General features: G+C 58.9%; 2 protein-coding genes across 2 annotated transcripts in view; one reads left to right on the forward strand and one right to left on the reverse strand.

Annotated features, from left to right (window-relative positions):
• Positions 1 to 157: 157 nt before the first annotated feature.
• On the reverse strand, positions 158 to 9112 carry ZNF628 (zinc finger protein 628). The gene is made up of 3 exons (XM_039857068.1): positions 3463 to 9112; positions 1472 to 1578; positions 158 to 844 (listed from the first exon to the last, which is right to left on the reverse strand). Exons 1-3 carry the CDS (start codon positions 6029 to 6031, stop codon positions 302 to 304), a joined length of 3219 nt encoding a protein of 1072 aa, XP_039713002.1. The 5' UTR covers positions 6032 to 9112; the 3' UTR covers positions 158 to 301.
• Positions 9113 to 10060: 948 nt separating this feature from the next.
• The window catches only part of CUNH19orf85 (chromosome unknown C19orf85 homolog), a 6576-nt gene continuing 3086 nt past the window's right edge, over positions 10061 to 13550 (forward strand). Inside the window, exons 1-3 of the mRNA XM_039857160.1 lie at positions 10061 to 10191; positions 10567 to 10687; positions 10783 to 10848. Of these exons, the coding sequence (XP_039713094.1) occupies positions 10061 to 10191; positions 10567 to 10687; positions 10783 to 10848 (318 nt within the window). The remainder of the gene's footprint in view (positions 10192 to 10566; positions 10688 to 10782; positions 10849 to 13550) is intronic.

Raw genomic sequence — 13550 nt, forward strand, 5'->3', positions numbered from 1 at the left:
GAGGCCTCATCCTAGTTTGGGGTGCCCCTGCCAAGTCCTAACTCTTGGAGGGAACACTTGCTCAGCCTCCTCTCCTCCTCTCTGCATCTTTCCCAGGCCGATAGCACAAACAGTGTAGGCTTTGCAGACACACTGGAGATCTCAGTGCAGACAGAATCTGAGGCAGGGGGCTGGACGGGTTGACCACTGAGAAGCTCAGACACTGAAGACAGCCTCAGGCCTCAGTCTGGACCCTGGGCAGGTTGGGGTGCACACAGGGGGCTGTGGAAGTGCCCACACCAGGTAGGTGCTCACACATGAGTCACAGGTCCTTGCTGAACTCCCTTACCAACGTGTAGCCCATGCAACCCCAGCTCCCCTCAGCCTGGTAGCCGCAGCCCTCCAGGATCCCTGCCACGCCCCAAGCCGCCACGGCCACTGGGACCACGAGGCGGGCCCGGGGCTCCCCCATGCCCCCTGCCCAGGTGCGTGCCCGGGACTCTGCAAAGGCCAGTAACCGCCTGCCCACGCCTCTGCGGCGGTGCCAACGGGCGACAGAGAGGCGAGTGACCCGGGCCCCAGAGTTAGAGCCAGGGGCTAGGGCCAGGACCCCACACACATCACCAGAGCCACGCACTGCTACCCAGGGCCCCCCCAGGCCACCCGGCGGAGGCAAGGAACCCCACCGGGCCCGTAGGCCCAGCTTCATGGCCACCACAGCCAGGAACACAGGCAGGAAGAGGGCCAGGGCAAAGGAGGCCAGCACAAAGCGCAGGCCACTGCTGGCGGCCGCCAGAAGAAGCAGGGCAGGTGGCCGTGTCAGGGCGTGGAGGGCCACTCGGTTCTCCGTGTCCTTCACAGCAGCCTGTGGGTGTGAGGGGCATTTAGAGTGGGGAACTCAGCTGTCCATTATACCAGGGACTAGGAGTGAGTGGACCCTGCCTGAGAGGGATCTGGGGTGTGGGCTCCCAAAGGTGAAGGGAAGCAGTGTGACAGGACTTGTGGCTGACAGACACAGGCAGGGCCTGGCCACATCTGCCCTGGGCACCATCAAACGCCATACCTGGTGAACGGGGCTTTGAATGAGTGAGCGAATTAAAATTAGGTGGTTGGGGACACCCAGTTCAGAGGAGGGACAGGCAAGAGGCACCAGGGAAGACTGAACCAGAACAGAATGGGAGACAAGCCCCATTCAGAAAATGGGCAAGCTCTGGGTAGTGAGCAAGGAGGCTAGAGTGGGGATAGCACAGGGCTCAGGGCCCTGGCTCTGCTCTGAAGAATATGGGATAGGAGGCAGAGTCCCCACAGCCCTCCAGTGATAAAACCTTCCTTATTCCCAAGGGTAGGAAGAGGGCTAGAAGGAGACCAGGCCAAGCCAGAGAGACCAGGCCAAGCCAGAAGCGGCTTAGGAGGAAAGCAGGCTCTCCAGGGCTCCGGGCTGGCTCACCTTGCCGCCCCGCCCCCAGGCTCACTGGTGCCCCGCAGCCCTCACCTTCAGCATCTCCAGCACCAGGGGTTTCTCATCCTCCCTCATCTCCCGCACCGACAGGTGGCTGGGAGCCATGGCAGCCCCCGTTCCCCAAGGGAGCAGGCGTGCACCTGGTGAAAATAAGCAGGTGAGCGTCAGGACAGCACTTCTAGTCCCCAAGCGCCCCAGGGGTGGGAACCTGCAGTAGCATGTCCCAGATGAGAACAGTTAGGTCGCTTGCCCCCGTCCCACCTAAGCGAAGTGACGGCCGAGGCAGGCCAGGCTGCCCCCTCCACCCAGCCACCTCCCTAACGTCTCCCGGGATCTCGCCCCCCAACTCCGTGTTAAGCGATCTACCCCTAAATGACCTGTGGTTGCCAACACCTGGCAACACGGGGGTCCCTCCCAAGCTCTGGAGCTTCCCTGGGGGGGTAGGCGAACTCCCCCTCCACGACCAGAGGATGGACCGCGCTCCCCAATTCCCAGCGTCCCTCTCCCAGAGTGGCCGCAGGAGCAAGGACCTGCAAGGACCTCTGCGGGTCGCTCTAATCCTCTGACAAGGTGGGGTACAGGGTTGGGGGAGGGGAAGAGTCGCCGGTGGCGGAAGTGACGTAAGACTCGCGCACGTTAGAGGTAGGACGGCGCCTTTACTCGGCCTTAGCAACTGTTGCCAAGTTGGTGGTCGCTGAGGAGGAACGAGGGCAGGACGCGGGGCCCCTGGCAGGGACGGGGTTAGAAGGACCGATGGAGAGAGGACCCGTAAGACGACGACGGGTCCTGGAGGGGTGAGGGCTGGGAGCTGTACTTAGCAGCCCGCGGGGGCGCGCACGCTAGCTTCACGACGTTCCCTGGTTGCTAAGCAACTAGCGAGTAAGTAGGGGCGGTGATGGGAGCGGATCAATACTCATTGGCGCCCGGCTCTTCGTGGGAAGAGCCAATTCCGTATCCTGAGACCACCAGCTCCCAAACTGTCCACCTCAGGGACCTCCGCTCCAATCCCAACCCGGGCTCAGTGACCTTCAGGACAAGCATTCCCCACAACCGACTTTTCAGATGAGAGGAGGGGTGGGGTGACTTATAGGGAACAAGTGGCAGACCAAGATTCTAGATTCCTGCGCCTTCCCACTCGCGACCACTGCACCCATTTTTTTAGGGTAAACAGAGCCCCACGCAGAAATGGCTGCCTCCCCCCGCCCCCGCCCCCACGCAAAGCAAGTCACCTGCGAGCCGGGATGCAAGAGATAAGATTCCAAGTTCCCAAATGGTGGCCATGGCCATGGCATTTGCCCCCTCCCCCCAACCTAGCCTCCCCTACCAGGAAAACAAAACACAGGAGAGATTCTGGTCTTTATTAGCAAGCCCAGCCTGCAGCTCGCCTGCTCCCAGCCCAGCCCAGGGAGAAAGTGAGTCCGGCTGTGTGTGGGGGGCAGGAAGAGGTACCAGTGTTCCTACTCAAAATGTATGTACCAGCTGGACTGCAGGCAGAGTCTGGACAATCTGGATGGAGGGCAGGCCCTGAGGGGCCATGCCCCCTGGCGCGGCTCCTGCAGGGACTACTTGTACCATCTGAGGGGCAGGAGCTGTGGGGAGGCTTGCAGGGGCAGAGGCTGAGGCAGGTGGTGGTGGGGCCAGCAGCTGCAACGTGGCTGCGCCACCCCCAACACTGTTCTCCAGCAGCTCAGTGGCTGGGGTACTGCGGATGATAAGCAGTTTCTGTCCGGGTGGCCCGGGGGCAGGTGGCTCTGCTATCCCGGAGGGAAGGGTCTCTACTTCCTGCACACACAGCTGGGTCTGCTCTCCATCAGCCCCACTCAGCACCAGGACACTCTGCAACCCCTCATCTGTCTGCAGCGTCTCAAAGAGCACATCCTGGACCACACCGGTGCTAGCCTCACTGTCACCTGGCTCCCCAGGGCTGGCACCTGCCAGCAATTCTTCAGCTGCACCACTCTGAACCACTAGCAGGTTGGGGGCCTCAGTGGTAACGGCTCCCCCACTGGGATTGGATAACTCGCCCGCCACAGGCTGGAGCTGGACTGCAGTCACCTCCTGTGTGGGCTGGAGCTGGACTGTGGTCACTTCCGGTGCTGGTTGGAGCTGGACTGCAGTCATTTCCGGGCCTGGCCGAAGGGGCTGGAGCTGGACCCCACTCACTTCCTGTGGCCCAGCCTCCCCACCCCCTACATTCTGCAAAAGGATGAGGCTCTGCCCACCCCCACTGGCCCCGGCGTTGCCCCCTCCCTGTACCCCAAGTCCCGCAGGGCCTGGCAGCCAGACTACTCCAGCCCCCTGCCCAGCCTTCCCCACTGCCCTTGGGCCCTGCCTTGCCCGGCCGCCCCCGCCACTGGTACTGGAGGGCAGCAGAATGAGCTTGGGAGGGGCAGGGGGCGGTGAGGGTGTAGCAGGCTGCACGCTGCTGGGAATGAGCTGGAGGCCCTGGGCCGTCTGCACTAGGAGGAATGTCTGGGAGTTGGGGGCTGCCGGACCCAGGGGTGGGGCCTGGGCTGGGCTGCCTGCCACCTCAAGGGAAAGTGTGGCCTGGAGGTGGGGGAGCACATGGACATCTTGGGTAGCTGGTGGCATTGGGGCTGCAGCCAGAGGGGTGGGGGGTGCAGGGCCAGCGGCAGGGGTGGCCTGGGCATGCGTCCTCAGGTGCCGCTGTAGGTAGGCAGCCATGACGAAGCTACGGCCACAGACAGGGCAGGCAAAGGGGCGCTCTGCCGAGTGGGTGCGCTGATGCAGCAGCAGGTTGGAGGAGTGCGTGAAGGTCTTGGGGCAGAGCGGGCAGCGGAAAGGCCGCTCACCCGTGTGCACGCGCTGATGCTGCCGCAGGTTGGAGGTCTGCGCAAAGCTCTTGCCGCAGACGCCACAGGCATGCGGCCGCTCGCCTGTGTGCACATGGCGGTGGCGCCGCAGGCACGACGTGTTGCGGAAGGCCTTGCCACACTCGCCGCAGGCGTAGGGCCGCTCACCAGTGTGCAGCCGCAGGTGGTACTGATAATGGGATGACCACTTGAAGGTCAGGCCACACTGGCCGCAGGTGAAGGCCCGCAGGCCCGTGTGCACACGCTGGTGGATGGCCAGCAGCGATGAGCGCTTGAAGGCCTTGCCGCATTCGCCACACTGGTAGGGCCGCTCACCCGTGTGGTCTCGCAAATGGTAGCGCAGGCCCGATGAGCCCTTGAAGGCCTTGCCACATTCGGCACACTTGTAGGGCCGCTCAGTAGAGGTGGACATGGGGGCAGGCGGCTGCAGGGCAGGAGTGGTGGGGACCAACGGCTCCTGTGGGCAGGTGACCTCAGCAGCCTCAGCCTGCGGGGGTGGGCGCCCAGCCGCCGCCTCCTCCACGTGGCACTGCTGGTGTGCCAGGAGGCTGGCGAGCTGTGGGAAGGCGCCGTCACAGCTGCCACAGCGAAATGCCTGTCCACTGGCTGCCCCGTGGCTGTGCTGGTGGCGGGAAAGGCCAGCCACTGTCCGGAAGGATTTCCCACATGGGACGCAGGCGAAGCCAGGAGCAGCAGTGGCAGGAGGGGGCTGGGGCTGCTGGGCTGGGACAATCGGTGCAGCCTTCTCTGTCTCCGGGGCCATGTCCTGGGTTGTGGGCGCCGCCTCTGGCCCTGGGCAGGGCTGGTGCTCTAGCAGTAGCTCCTCGCTGCCAAAGCCCAGCTCGCAACCGTCACAGCGATACACCAGCTCCACTGTGGTCTCAGCTGCCGCCAGGAAGAGCTCAGGCACCACGGGGGGAGGCGCTGGCGCTGGGGGCACTGGAGGGCTGGGGGAGCGCAGGTGCGGCTGCAAGTAGGCATCAGTGACCAAGACCTTGGAGGGCTCCCGCTGCGGTGGTGTGGCAGCAGGGGCGACATCATGGGTGCGCTGGTGCAGCAGCAGGTTGGAGGAGTGTGTGAAGGTCTTGGGGCAGAGCGGGCAGCGGAAGGGCCGCTCGCCCGTGTGCACGCGCTGGTGCTGCCGCAGGTTGGTGCTCTGGGTGAAGCTCTTGCCACATACGCTGCAGGTATAGGGCCGCTCACCCGTGTGCACATGGCGGTGGCGCCGCAGGCTAGACGAGTTCTTGAAAGCTTTAGGGCAGTCAGGGCAGGGGTAGGGCCGCTCGCCTGTGTGCTGGCGTAAGTGGTACTGGTAGTGGGATGACCACTTGAAGGCTAGGCCGCATTGGCCACAGGTGAAGGCGCGCAGGCCCGTGTGCACGCTGCGGTGGATCTGCAGCAGCGACGAGCGCTTGAAGGCTTTGGGGCAGTCGGGACACTGGTAGGGCCGCTCACCGGTATGGCCCCGCTGGTGGTAGAGCAGGGCTGAGGAGCCCTTGAAGGCCTTGGGGCAGTCAGGACACTTGTAGGGCCGCTCGCCCGTGTGCGTGCGCTGGTGGTGCAGGAGCCGCGACGACCAGCGGAAGGACTTGCCGCACTCCCCACACTCGTACTGGGCCGCCGGGGCGGGGGCTGCGGGGCCAGGCTTCTCCCCGGAGCCCTCCGCGGTGGAGGCCGGCGCCATGTCCGCGTGGGAGCCAACCATCACACCTGGGGGGGATTCCAGGTCAGGGGAGGGCGGCCCCCTCCCCCCACACATACCGAGTCATCTCAACCCCAAACCCGCACTGCAGACTACGCTGCCCCTTTAAAGGCGGGCGTGCCTCCCCTGCCCGCTTCGCTGTAGGAGCCTCTGTCAGGATCAGCACCTACCAAGGGTCCAGCTTTGCCCCAAGATGAAAGAGTTCAGGTGCTGAACTCCCAGCAAATTGGGATGGGTGGGTGACCAGCCTTAGGAAGTAGGTCAGCCATCTCCTCCAGGAGGCCAGAAAGGCCTGAAAAGGCTGAGCAGGACTGTAGAGCTCCAATCTAAAAATAGGCCCTACAAGAAGGGGGGGCACCTCTCCAGCACCCTGGCTTCCAACCCTTGACTCCTCTCCCTGTAAAGACCCACCCATCCCCAGCCTCAACATCCACACCCATTGCAGGAGCTTTAACCCTTCCCTGTAACTGAAATCCTGTGATCATCCTCCTCTCCACCCACCCTATCCCCCAATTCTGCTTGCCTGGTTCCCCTTGGTCCCTTGACCAAGACTCCTTCACTGCATCAGATCTCCACTCCACTGTGCCCTCCGCTAGCATTGCATCTTCACTTCTCCTTGCCCAGCACAAGGGCTGTGGGCACCCCAAAACTGCTAGCCCGGTCCCCTTTGCATTTGTGCCCCACAATAGCAAACTCCTCCCTACTGGCCACACTGCTCATTTCCATTTCTCTGGTCCCTTCACCACCCCCAGGTGATACTTGCATGTTTTTTTCCCCTCAAACCTCTTTTCCCCTTCTGCTCTTGGCAGGTGACCCTGCCATTGATCTTGTCACTGGGAAAATAGAAGCAATCAGAAGAGAAAGTTCCCACGTCCCAACCATACTCCAGTTGTTCTCAACAGGACAACTGGGACCCCCCCTCCCCATGGCACCCCACTCCAAGGGGCACTGGAAATGCCTGGAGACTGTTCTGGCTATCAGGCTGTAATCTGGAGGGGCAGATGCTCCTGGCATCTAGTAGGGGGAGGGCAGGATGCTGCTCAACATCCCACAGTGCATGGGGCAGGCCTCACAGCAGAGTGATCCAGCCCCAATCAATGCCAGTGGTGCTGGGGCTGCGAAACCCGCACTGCCCCTCCCTCTGGCCTGCCTCTAGGCCCAGGGGCCCTGAGGACCCACCCTGAGCAATGCTCCTCACCCAGACCACACTCATCAACGTGCCCACAAGCTCTGTCTCCCATCTTGACAAAAACACTTTCACCCTACCAAGCACCTACCAAGGGTCCAGCTTTGCCCCTCCAGCTAAGCTCTAGTTTCTCTCCATCTTTTCGCAGCAAAACAACTCAAAACTGCTCCTTCCCATTTCAAACATCGTGGCCTCCATGGTGCTAAACCCATGGCCTCTGCCTAGTCCACAATGGACCCTCCCTCCTCCAACCAGTCCCTTTGGTTCCCGAGATACCATGCTCCTCACTTGCCCCCGGTCTTAGTTTCAGGTGCTAGTCCTTTCCATCGCCCTGACTCGTGCCTATAGGGGCATCCAAGTCCTATCCACCCAGGGAGCCCCTGGCCTCCCTCAGGCCTCCCCATCTATACATAGGAGAACTCTACAGTCCACTATGACACCTTTTTTTTGAACTCCAAACCCCTGCTCACGATGCCATGTGGACAGCTAGACACCTCAAATTTAACATGCCCCAAAGCTAACTCCAGGCTTTGGCTCCTGCTTGCCCCCACCTCACCCCCAACCCTCCTTCATCCATAATTTTCTCCATCCCCGAAAATAGCTCTATTCTTCCTCAGGCCCAAAGCCTTGGGGCCCCCTCGCCTCTCACTCTGTGACAGAGCAAATCCATCAGTGCTTCCCCTGGCCCAGCAGGAACATACTTGCAATCTGGCCACTTCTCACCAAGTCCCCTGTCGCCACCTGTGTCCAGGGTATCTACACCCCACTCCTGGCAGCTGCCATAGCCTCCTAACAGGCCTCGTGTTTCCAACCTCACCCTCCCTGGCCCAGTATACTCCCAGCACAGAGGCTGAAGCAAAAATCCTGCCAAAGCCTCACAGCTCCCATTTCCAAGCAGAAGACAACCCCTTAAGAGAGCTACACCGCTTGGCCTCCCCCCTCACTGTCCTGCTCCTGGCTGCTCCAATCCTCACAGCGCTCTCAGCACCCAGCCTGGCTGGGCATGCCTGCTCCACCTGGGGTACTTACAGAGGCCCAGCCTAGTAGTCTGCTCCCTCACATCCAATGTCACCAGCAGGAGGCATTCCCTGACCAGCCTGCTTAAACCTGCAACCCCTTCCAACACTCCCCATTCTCTTTCTCTAACTTACATTTTCTCCATAGCATTTATGACCTTCTAAACTACTTTGTAATCAGAGTTTCCCAACCTCAGCACTGTTCAGATTTGGGGCTGGACTAGTGTCCAGGGGGCTGTACCATGCACTATAGGATGTTTAGCAGCATCCCTGGCCTCTACCCACTAGATGCTAGTGACAGCTTACTCACTGTTGCATCCCAGCGCCTAGAATAACGTCAGGCACAAAGAGAGTGCTCAGTAAAAACATCCGGAATGAACGAAGACTGGACATCTCCTTTGGACAGGTGATAAAGATTCCTTTTATAGACATGACCATCCCTTTGAAAGTGTTTTAGGAGACAATTATCCCAAGAAGCTACATGTGCCTTTCAGAAGGCTGGGCGTGCCTTAAACAAGAGATATTCTGCTCTGGAAGAGCCGAGGCCTATTCCACCCTTCCAAAACGCTGGACCACACCCTTCCACCAGATCCGACTTCCCCTTTAAGAGGATGCTCCTGCTGCAACCCCTGCTCCACCTTTGTTGAGCTAAATTAGAGACTATTTTGAAGCCACCAGGATTTACAAGCTTTTTCCTTCGATGTCTGGACAATGTCACCGGTCTTTTAAAGAGAAAACCTATTCATAGTGGGATGAAAAGAAGCTCCTGTATACAACGGAACCTGCCCCGCCTCTCTAAAAGCAGCCCCTTGCCCCTTAAGAGAGCGAAGCCGGCCAGGCCGATAAAAGTCGGAGGTGAAGTAGCGCCCTTTCCTTTAAGGCATCCCTTCCGGTTTCACGCTCGCGGTTTCCCCCATGTCTCCGCCCTCCGGTCCCTCCCCCCACCCCTCCGGTCTCTCACCTGCAGCCCCGACCCGGGCAACGAGCGGAGGAGACCCAAGGCCTTCCCGCGGGGGTCGATGGGAAGGCGGGGCCCCGGCGCCGGCGGTACAGGCTTAGGGGCCGGGGCGGGGGCGAGGGCGGGGGCGCGCTCCCTCCCAACGGCCCCCGGCGCGAGGCACCCAACCTTTACCCGCTGCCGCTCGCGCACACAAACCCCGACGTCGCCGTCGGAGCGTCACGACGCCACGTGCACCTAGGCCCCACCTCCCCGGCCTCTGGCCCTTGCGGCTGTACCCGGGCGCCGGCAGCGCGAGGCATCTTAGGAGCTGTAGTTCTCCCCGGGCCCCGAAGGCCAAGTCCCGGAGGCGGGCACGGAGGGTCAACCCAAGCCTGGAAAAGCCAGACTGGGGTCCCGGGTTGCACGTTCTCCTTTATTAATATTGATTACCTCTCGTCTGTAATAAAGACCCTCCCAGTTGGCGCGGTTCTGAGCAGGCCTCGCCCACCAGGGGTGTTGGTCGGCCCGGGCCTGGTCCCCACTTCCAGGTCCTCCAGGCTCTCTTTCCCAGTCCATAGAAGTCCCACGTCCTCGCGGTTCCCTGGCGCCTGCCGGGTTCATGGGTGCAGCTGTGCATGAACCTGGGCCTTGCAGTGCAGGGGGCTGCCCCGGACGCTGGTGGAACACTCCTTCATTTCAATGCTCTGCCCGCATCGCCTCAGGCTTCTGGCCACACTGATTTTTCTCCGGGTCATTCGACACAGGGTTTCTCCACCATGGCACTAGTGACATGGGCCTGATCAGTCTTTGCTGTGGGGGCGTCCTGTACATAGTAGAGTGGTAAGCAGCATCTCTGGCCTCCACCCAGGGGAGGCTAATAGTACCCCCTCTCCGCCTGCTCAACTCCCCCACACTTTATGACAGCTGTCTCCAGACGTGGACCCATGTCCCTGGTTGAGAACCACTGCTCCAAGGCCATCCTCCCCTCACTCAGCCTGAGGGCCACTCTGTGTGCTGTTTCTCAGACCAGCTACCCCATTCCTTCTCAGCTGCTGCTGGAAAACCTGCACGCAAGGTGGGGTCCCATCACGTGCTCAGCAACACTCATTTGTGTTCCATGACAGCATGGAAGGGTCTGTCTTTGCCACCCAGGTGTCCCCAACAAGGGGCCTGATCAGAAGTAGGCGGTACCCTCTCCCTGCAAGGTCTTTGTGAAGTCCCTATAAGTTTGTGCCAGTAAAATCTGCTGCTGCCAGCTCAGTCCAAACATTCCTTTTCCTTCAGCTTCTACCTCCCCGCTTAGAAAGGAGGCTGCTCAAGGCACTGGAAGGGAAACCAGAGCAGAGCCTTGAGATAATGAGGGGTGAAGAGAAGACAGGAGAAGAGTAGCAGGTACTGGAGGTAGAGCTGGAGGCTCTGCCCATTGGGGTCTGACCTCACCTGTGTCCAGGGCTGCCAAATATCAGGCACTACCCTCCTTGGCTCTGGGATGGAGGGAAGAGCCCATGCTGGGTGGAGGTGTAGATGTGGAGTGTGCTTCCCAGCTGGCTATGGGCAGGGGTGGTGTGGAGGTACATAGCCCACAGTCACTCCTCACCTCAGGCCACTAAGGTACCAGCAGTAGTGAAAAGAATCCGGACCAGCCCCATTTACCTGCCTGTCCCAGGCGGTCCATGGCATCAGTGATTCTCTTGCTGGCCCTGAAGACACAGCCTCCATGGAGTTTACAGATGTGAGCACATGGATTCTGCCACATGACCTTGGAAGGGGTCCTTGACCTCAGATGAGATGGCAGCCCCAACCAACACCACATTGCAGCCTGTGAAGTCCTGAGTAGAGGATCCAGCTAAGCCACAGGTGCCTGGACTCGTGACCCAGAGGAACTATGAGAAAATTAGTGTCTGTTGTTTTAAGCCATTGTATTGGTAATTTGTTATGCAGCATAGATAACTAGTATATTTCTTGTGTTAGTTTGCTACAAGTGCAATAACAAAGTGTCACAGGCTGGTGGGCTTAAACAACAGAAATTTATTTTCTCTCATTTCTGGAGACTAGAAGTCTGAGATCGAGGTGTCGGCAGGGCAGTGTCCTTCTGAGGCCTCTCTTTTTGGCTTATAGATGGTTGTCTTCTCCCTGTGTCCTCTCATGGTCATCCCTATGTGTGTATCTGTGTCCTTATCTCATCTTGTAAGGACACCAGTCATACTGGCTTAGGGTCCACCCTAGTGACCTCATTTTACCTTAATCGCCTATTTAAAGACCTTATATCTCTGAATACAGTCATATTCTGTCTCAGAAGAAAAGATGTGAAACAAATATGACAGGGTTGACCCCTTTGAGTTCTGAGTTGGAGACACCAGGAACCCGCCATCTGTAAATTCTTAGAATACATTTTAAGTGAAACAAAGTCCCTCTGGGACTGGGCAAGAGAAATAGCAAATAAGTGGAGTGGAAGCAGGGAGGGACAGCCTGGTCTGGGCTCCTTGCTGGTCCTGACACCTTGGTTTCTCCCTCTCCAGATTAGAGGAAAATTTAGGGGCAAGGTTTCCACATTCCAAGTGCAGTGAGGTCTGCAAAGGAGGCTGAGGGAAGAGTCCTGAAGTCTGGGTACCACCTTTGGCCCAAACCCTTCATGGCTCCCCTTCAATCCTGCCCTCATAACCCAACTCCTACCTTGCCTGTGGGCTTAGCCCCTGTCCACTTCTCTGACTTTGCTTCCCACCATCACTCCCTCTCTCACGCCAGTCAAGCTTGCTCCTGCCTCAGGTCCTTTACACCTACTGCAGATCTCTGCCTGGTTGCAGGACAATTGTCACCTCCTCAAAGAGGGCTTCTCCATCTGAAGCAGCACCCTTCCCGAATCCAGCCACCAACTTATTGTGCAGCTTTAGAACCTTCACAGCACATCCCCAGCTGGGATTTTCTTGTGCATAGGTGTCCTTCCCAGACTCCTACAGGAGCAAACAGGGCATGTCTTGCTCATCACTGCACCCTTGGTCTCTGCACACAGTAGGTGCTCCATAAATGTCCATTGTGAGGGCTGAGACAGAGGAAAGGAACTTATGCATACCTTCCACTACCTGGCAGGGCAGGTCCTCAGCAAACACCAGATGAGGCGGCCCCAGCTGTGGGCGATTCTTAGCAATGACTAAGACAGGAGAAGGGCCCAAAGGGTGGGCCCCACGCCTGTGCAGGGCCTCCCAGTGCCAGCCCAGGAGTTGGCGCCCCCTAGTGGAGCACCCCAGCCCTGAGCCCTGGGTGTGTCCCGGGCCCCTCCTGGCAGTGGCACAGAGCTGACCAGCAGATATTGCCCTTGGCTTCTGGTGACAGATGCAAGCTCGCCCTGGAGCCACAAGGTGGCAACTCCTTGCCTGTCTTGGGACCTGACCACCAATCCTCAGAGAACTGGGGTCCACTCCTCCAGCATGAGATGGTGACCCTGGTCACCTAGTGAACCTGCAGCTGCTGACCTCACTGTACTCGTCAGCCCATGCAGACTCACAGCACCTCTGGGACATGTCCTACTGCCTGCTGCTGGCTCTGGGCTGCCACCATTGTGCTGCCCCTGCCCAAGGTGCTGCTGGCAAGGCAGCAAGCCTGGCACCCAAGGGTGTGGTCTTGGGGCATCCACTGACAAGGTTTGAACCCCTGATTTGCCATTTACTTGCTGTGTGATCGTGGACAAGTTGTGGAGCCTTGATTTCCCCCCATGCTACCTTCTTATCCCAGCTTTAACACTGACGTCATTGAGGCTTAAATTAGAAAAGATATGGGGTCTCCAAATGGTGGCACTGGGATTTTTTTTTTTAATTTATTCTGTAACATTGTACATTTTCATGTGGTTACAGTGTATTCACATCTGGCAGTTCTCATTTCAAAAGGAACCCTTATTCTATTCCCTCCTTCCAGCCAGAAGTGATTCCACCACAGTCTTTTATAATGTGCTACTGCTAATTTTATCAGGGCACCATTTGGGAAAAAAGAGAGCATTTATAGTGAGGCTACTAAGAAATATTACCCTTTAATAATTAATGACTAGGAGAGATTTTAGAAAGTTCTTGATGTCCCTCCTATTTTTCCCCTCAAGGATTACATCCCAGCTCTGCTGCTCTGACTTTGGGTGACTGTGCACCCTGACCTCACTTTCTCCCTCAGAAAACAGGGGCAGTAATCTCTGTCAGTGCCTAGGAAGAGGGGACATCAGCGAGCTGCCTGGGCACTGGGAATCCCTGGGAAACACCCTCACTTTTCTGTCTCTGTCTCTCCCTGTGCAGACGCTGGGGGCCCTGGGCAGTCCAGGCCCAGCCTCAGCAGCTGCAACCACTGTCCCTGGGGATGTGGATCCAATGGGAGCTCAGAAGGAACCCTCGCTGAGCCCCCTCCCTTCCCATGGTGACTGAGGCCTTTGTCACCTTAATTGGCCATCTCCAGACG

The sequence above is a fragment of the Pteropus medius genome, unplaced genomic scaffold, assembly GCF_902729225.1.
Source record: "Pteropus medius unplaced genomic scaffold, Ma_sr-lr_union100, whole genome shotgun sequence".
NCBI classification, from domain to species: Eukaryota; Metazoa; Chordata; class Mammalia; order Chiroptera; family Pteropodidae; genus Pteropus; species Pteropus medius.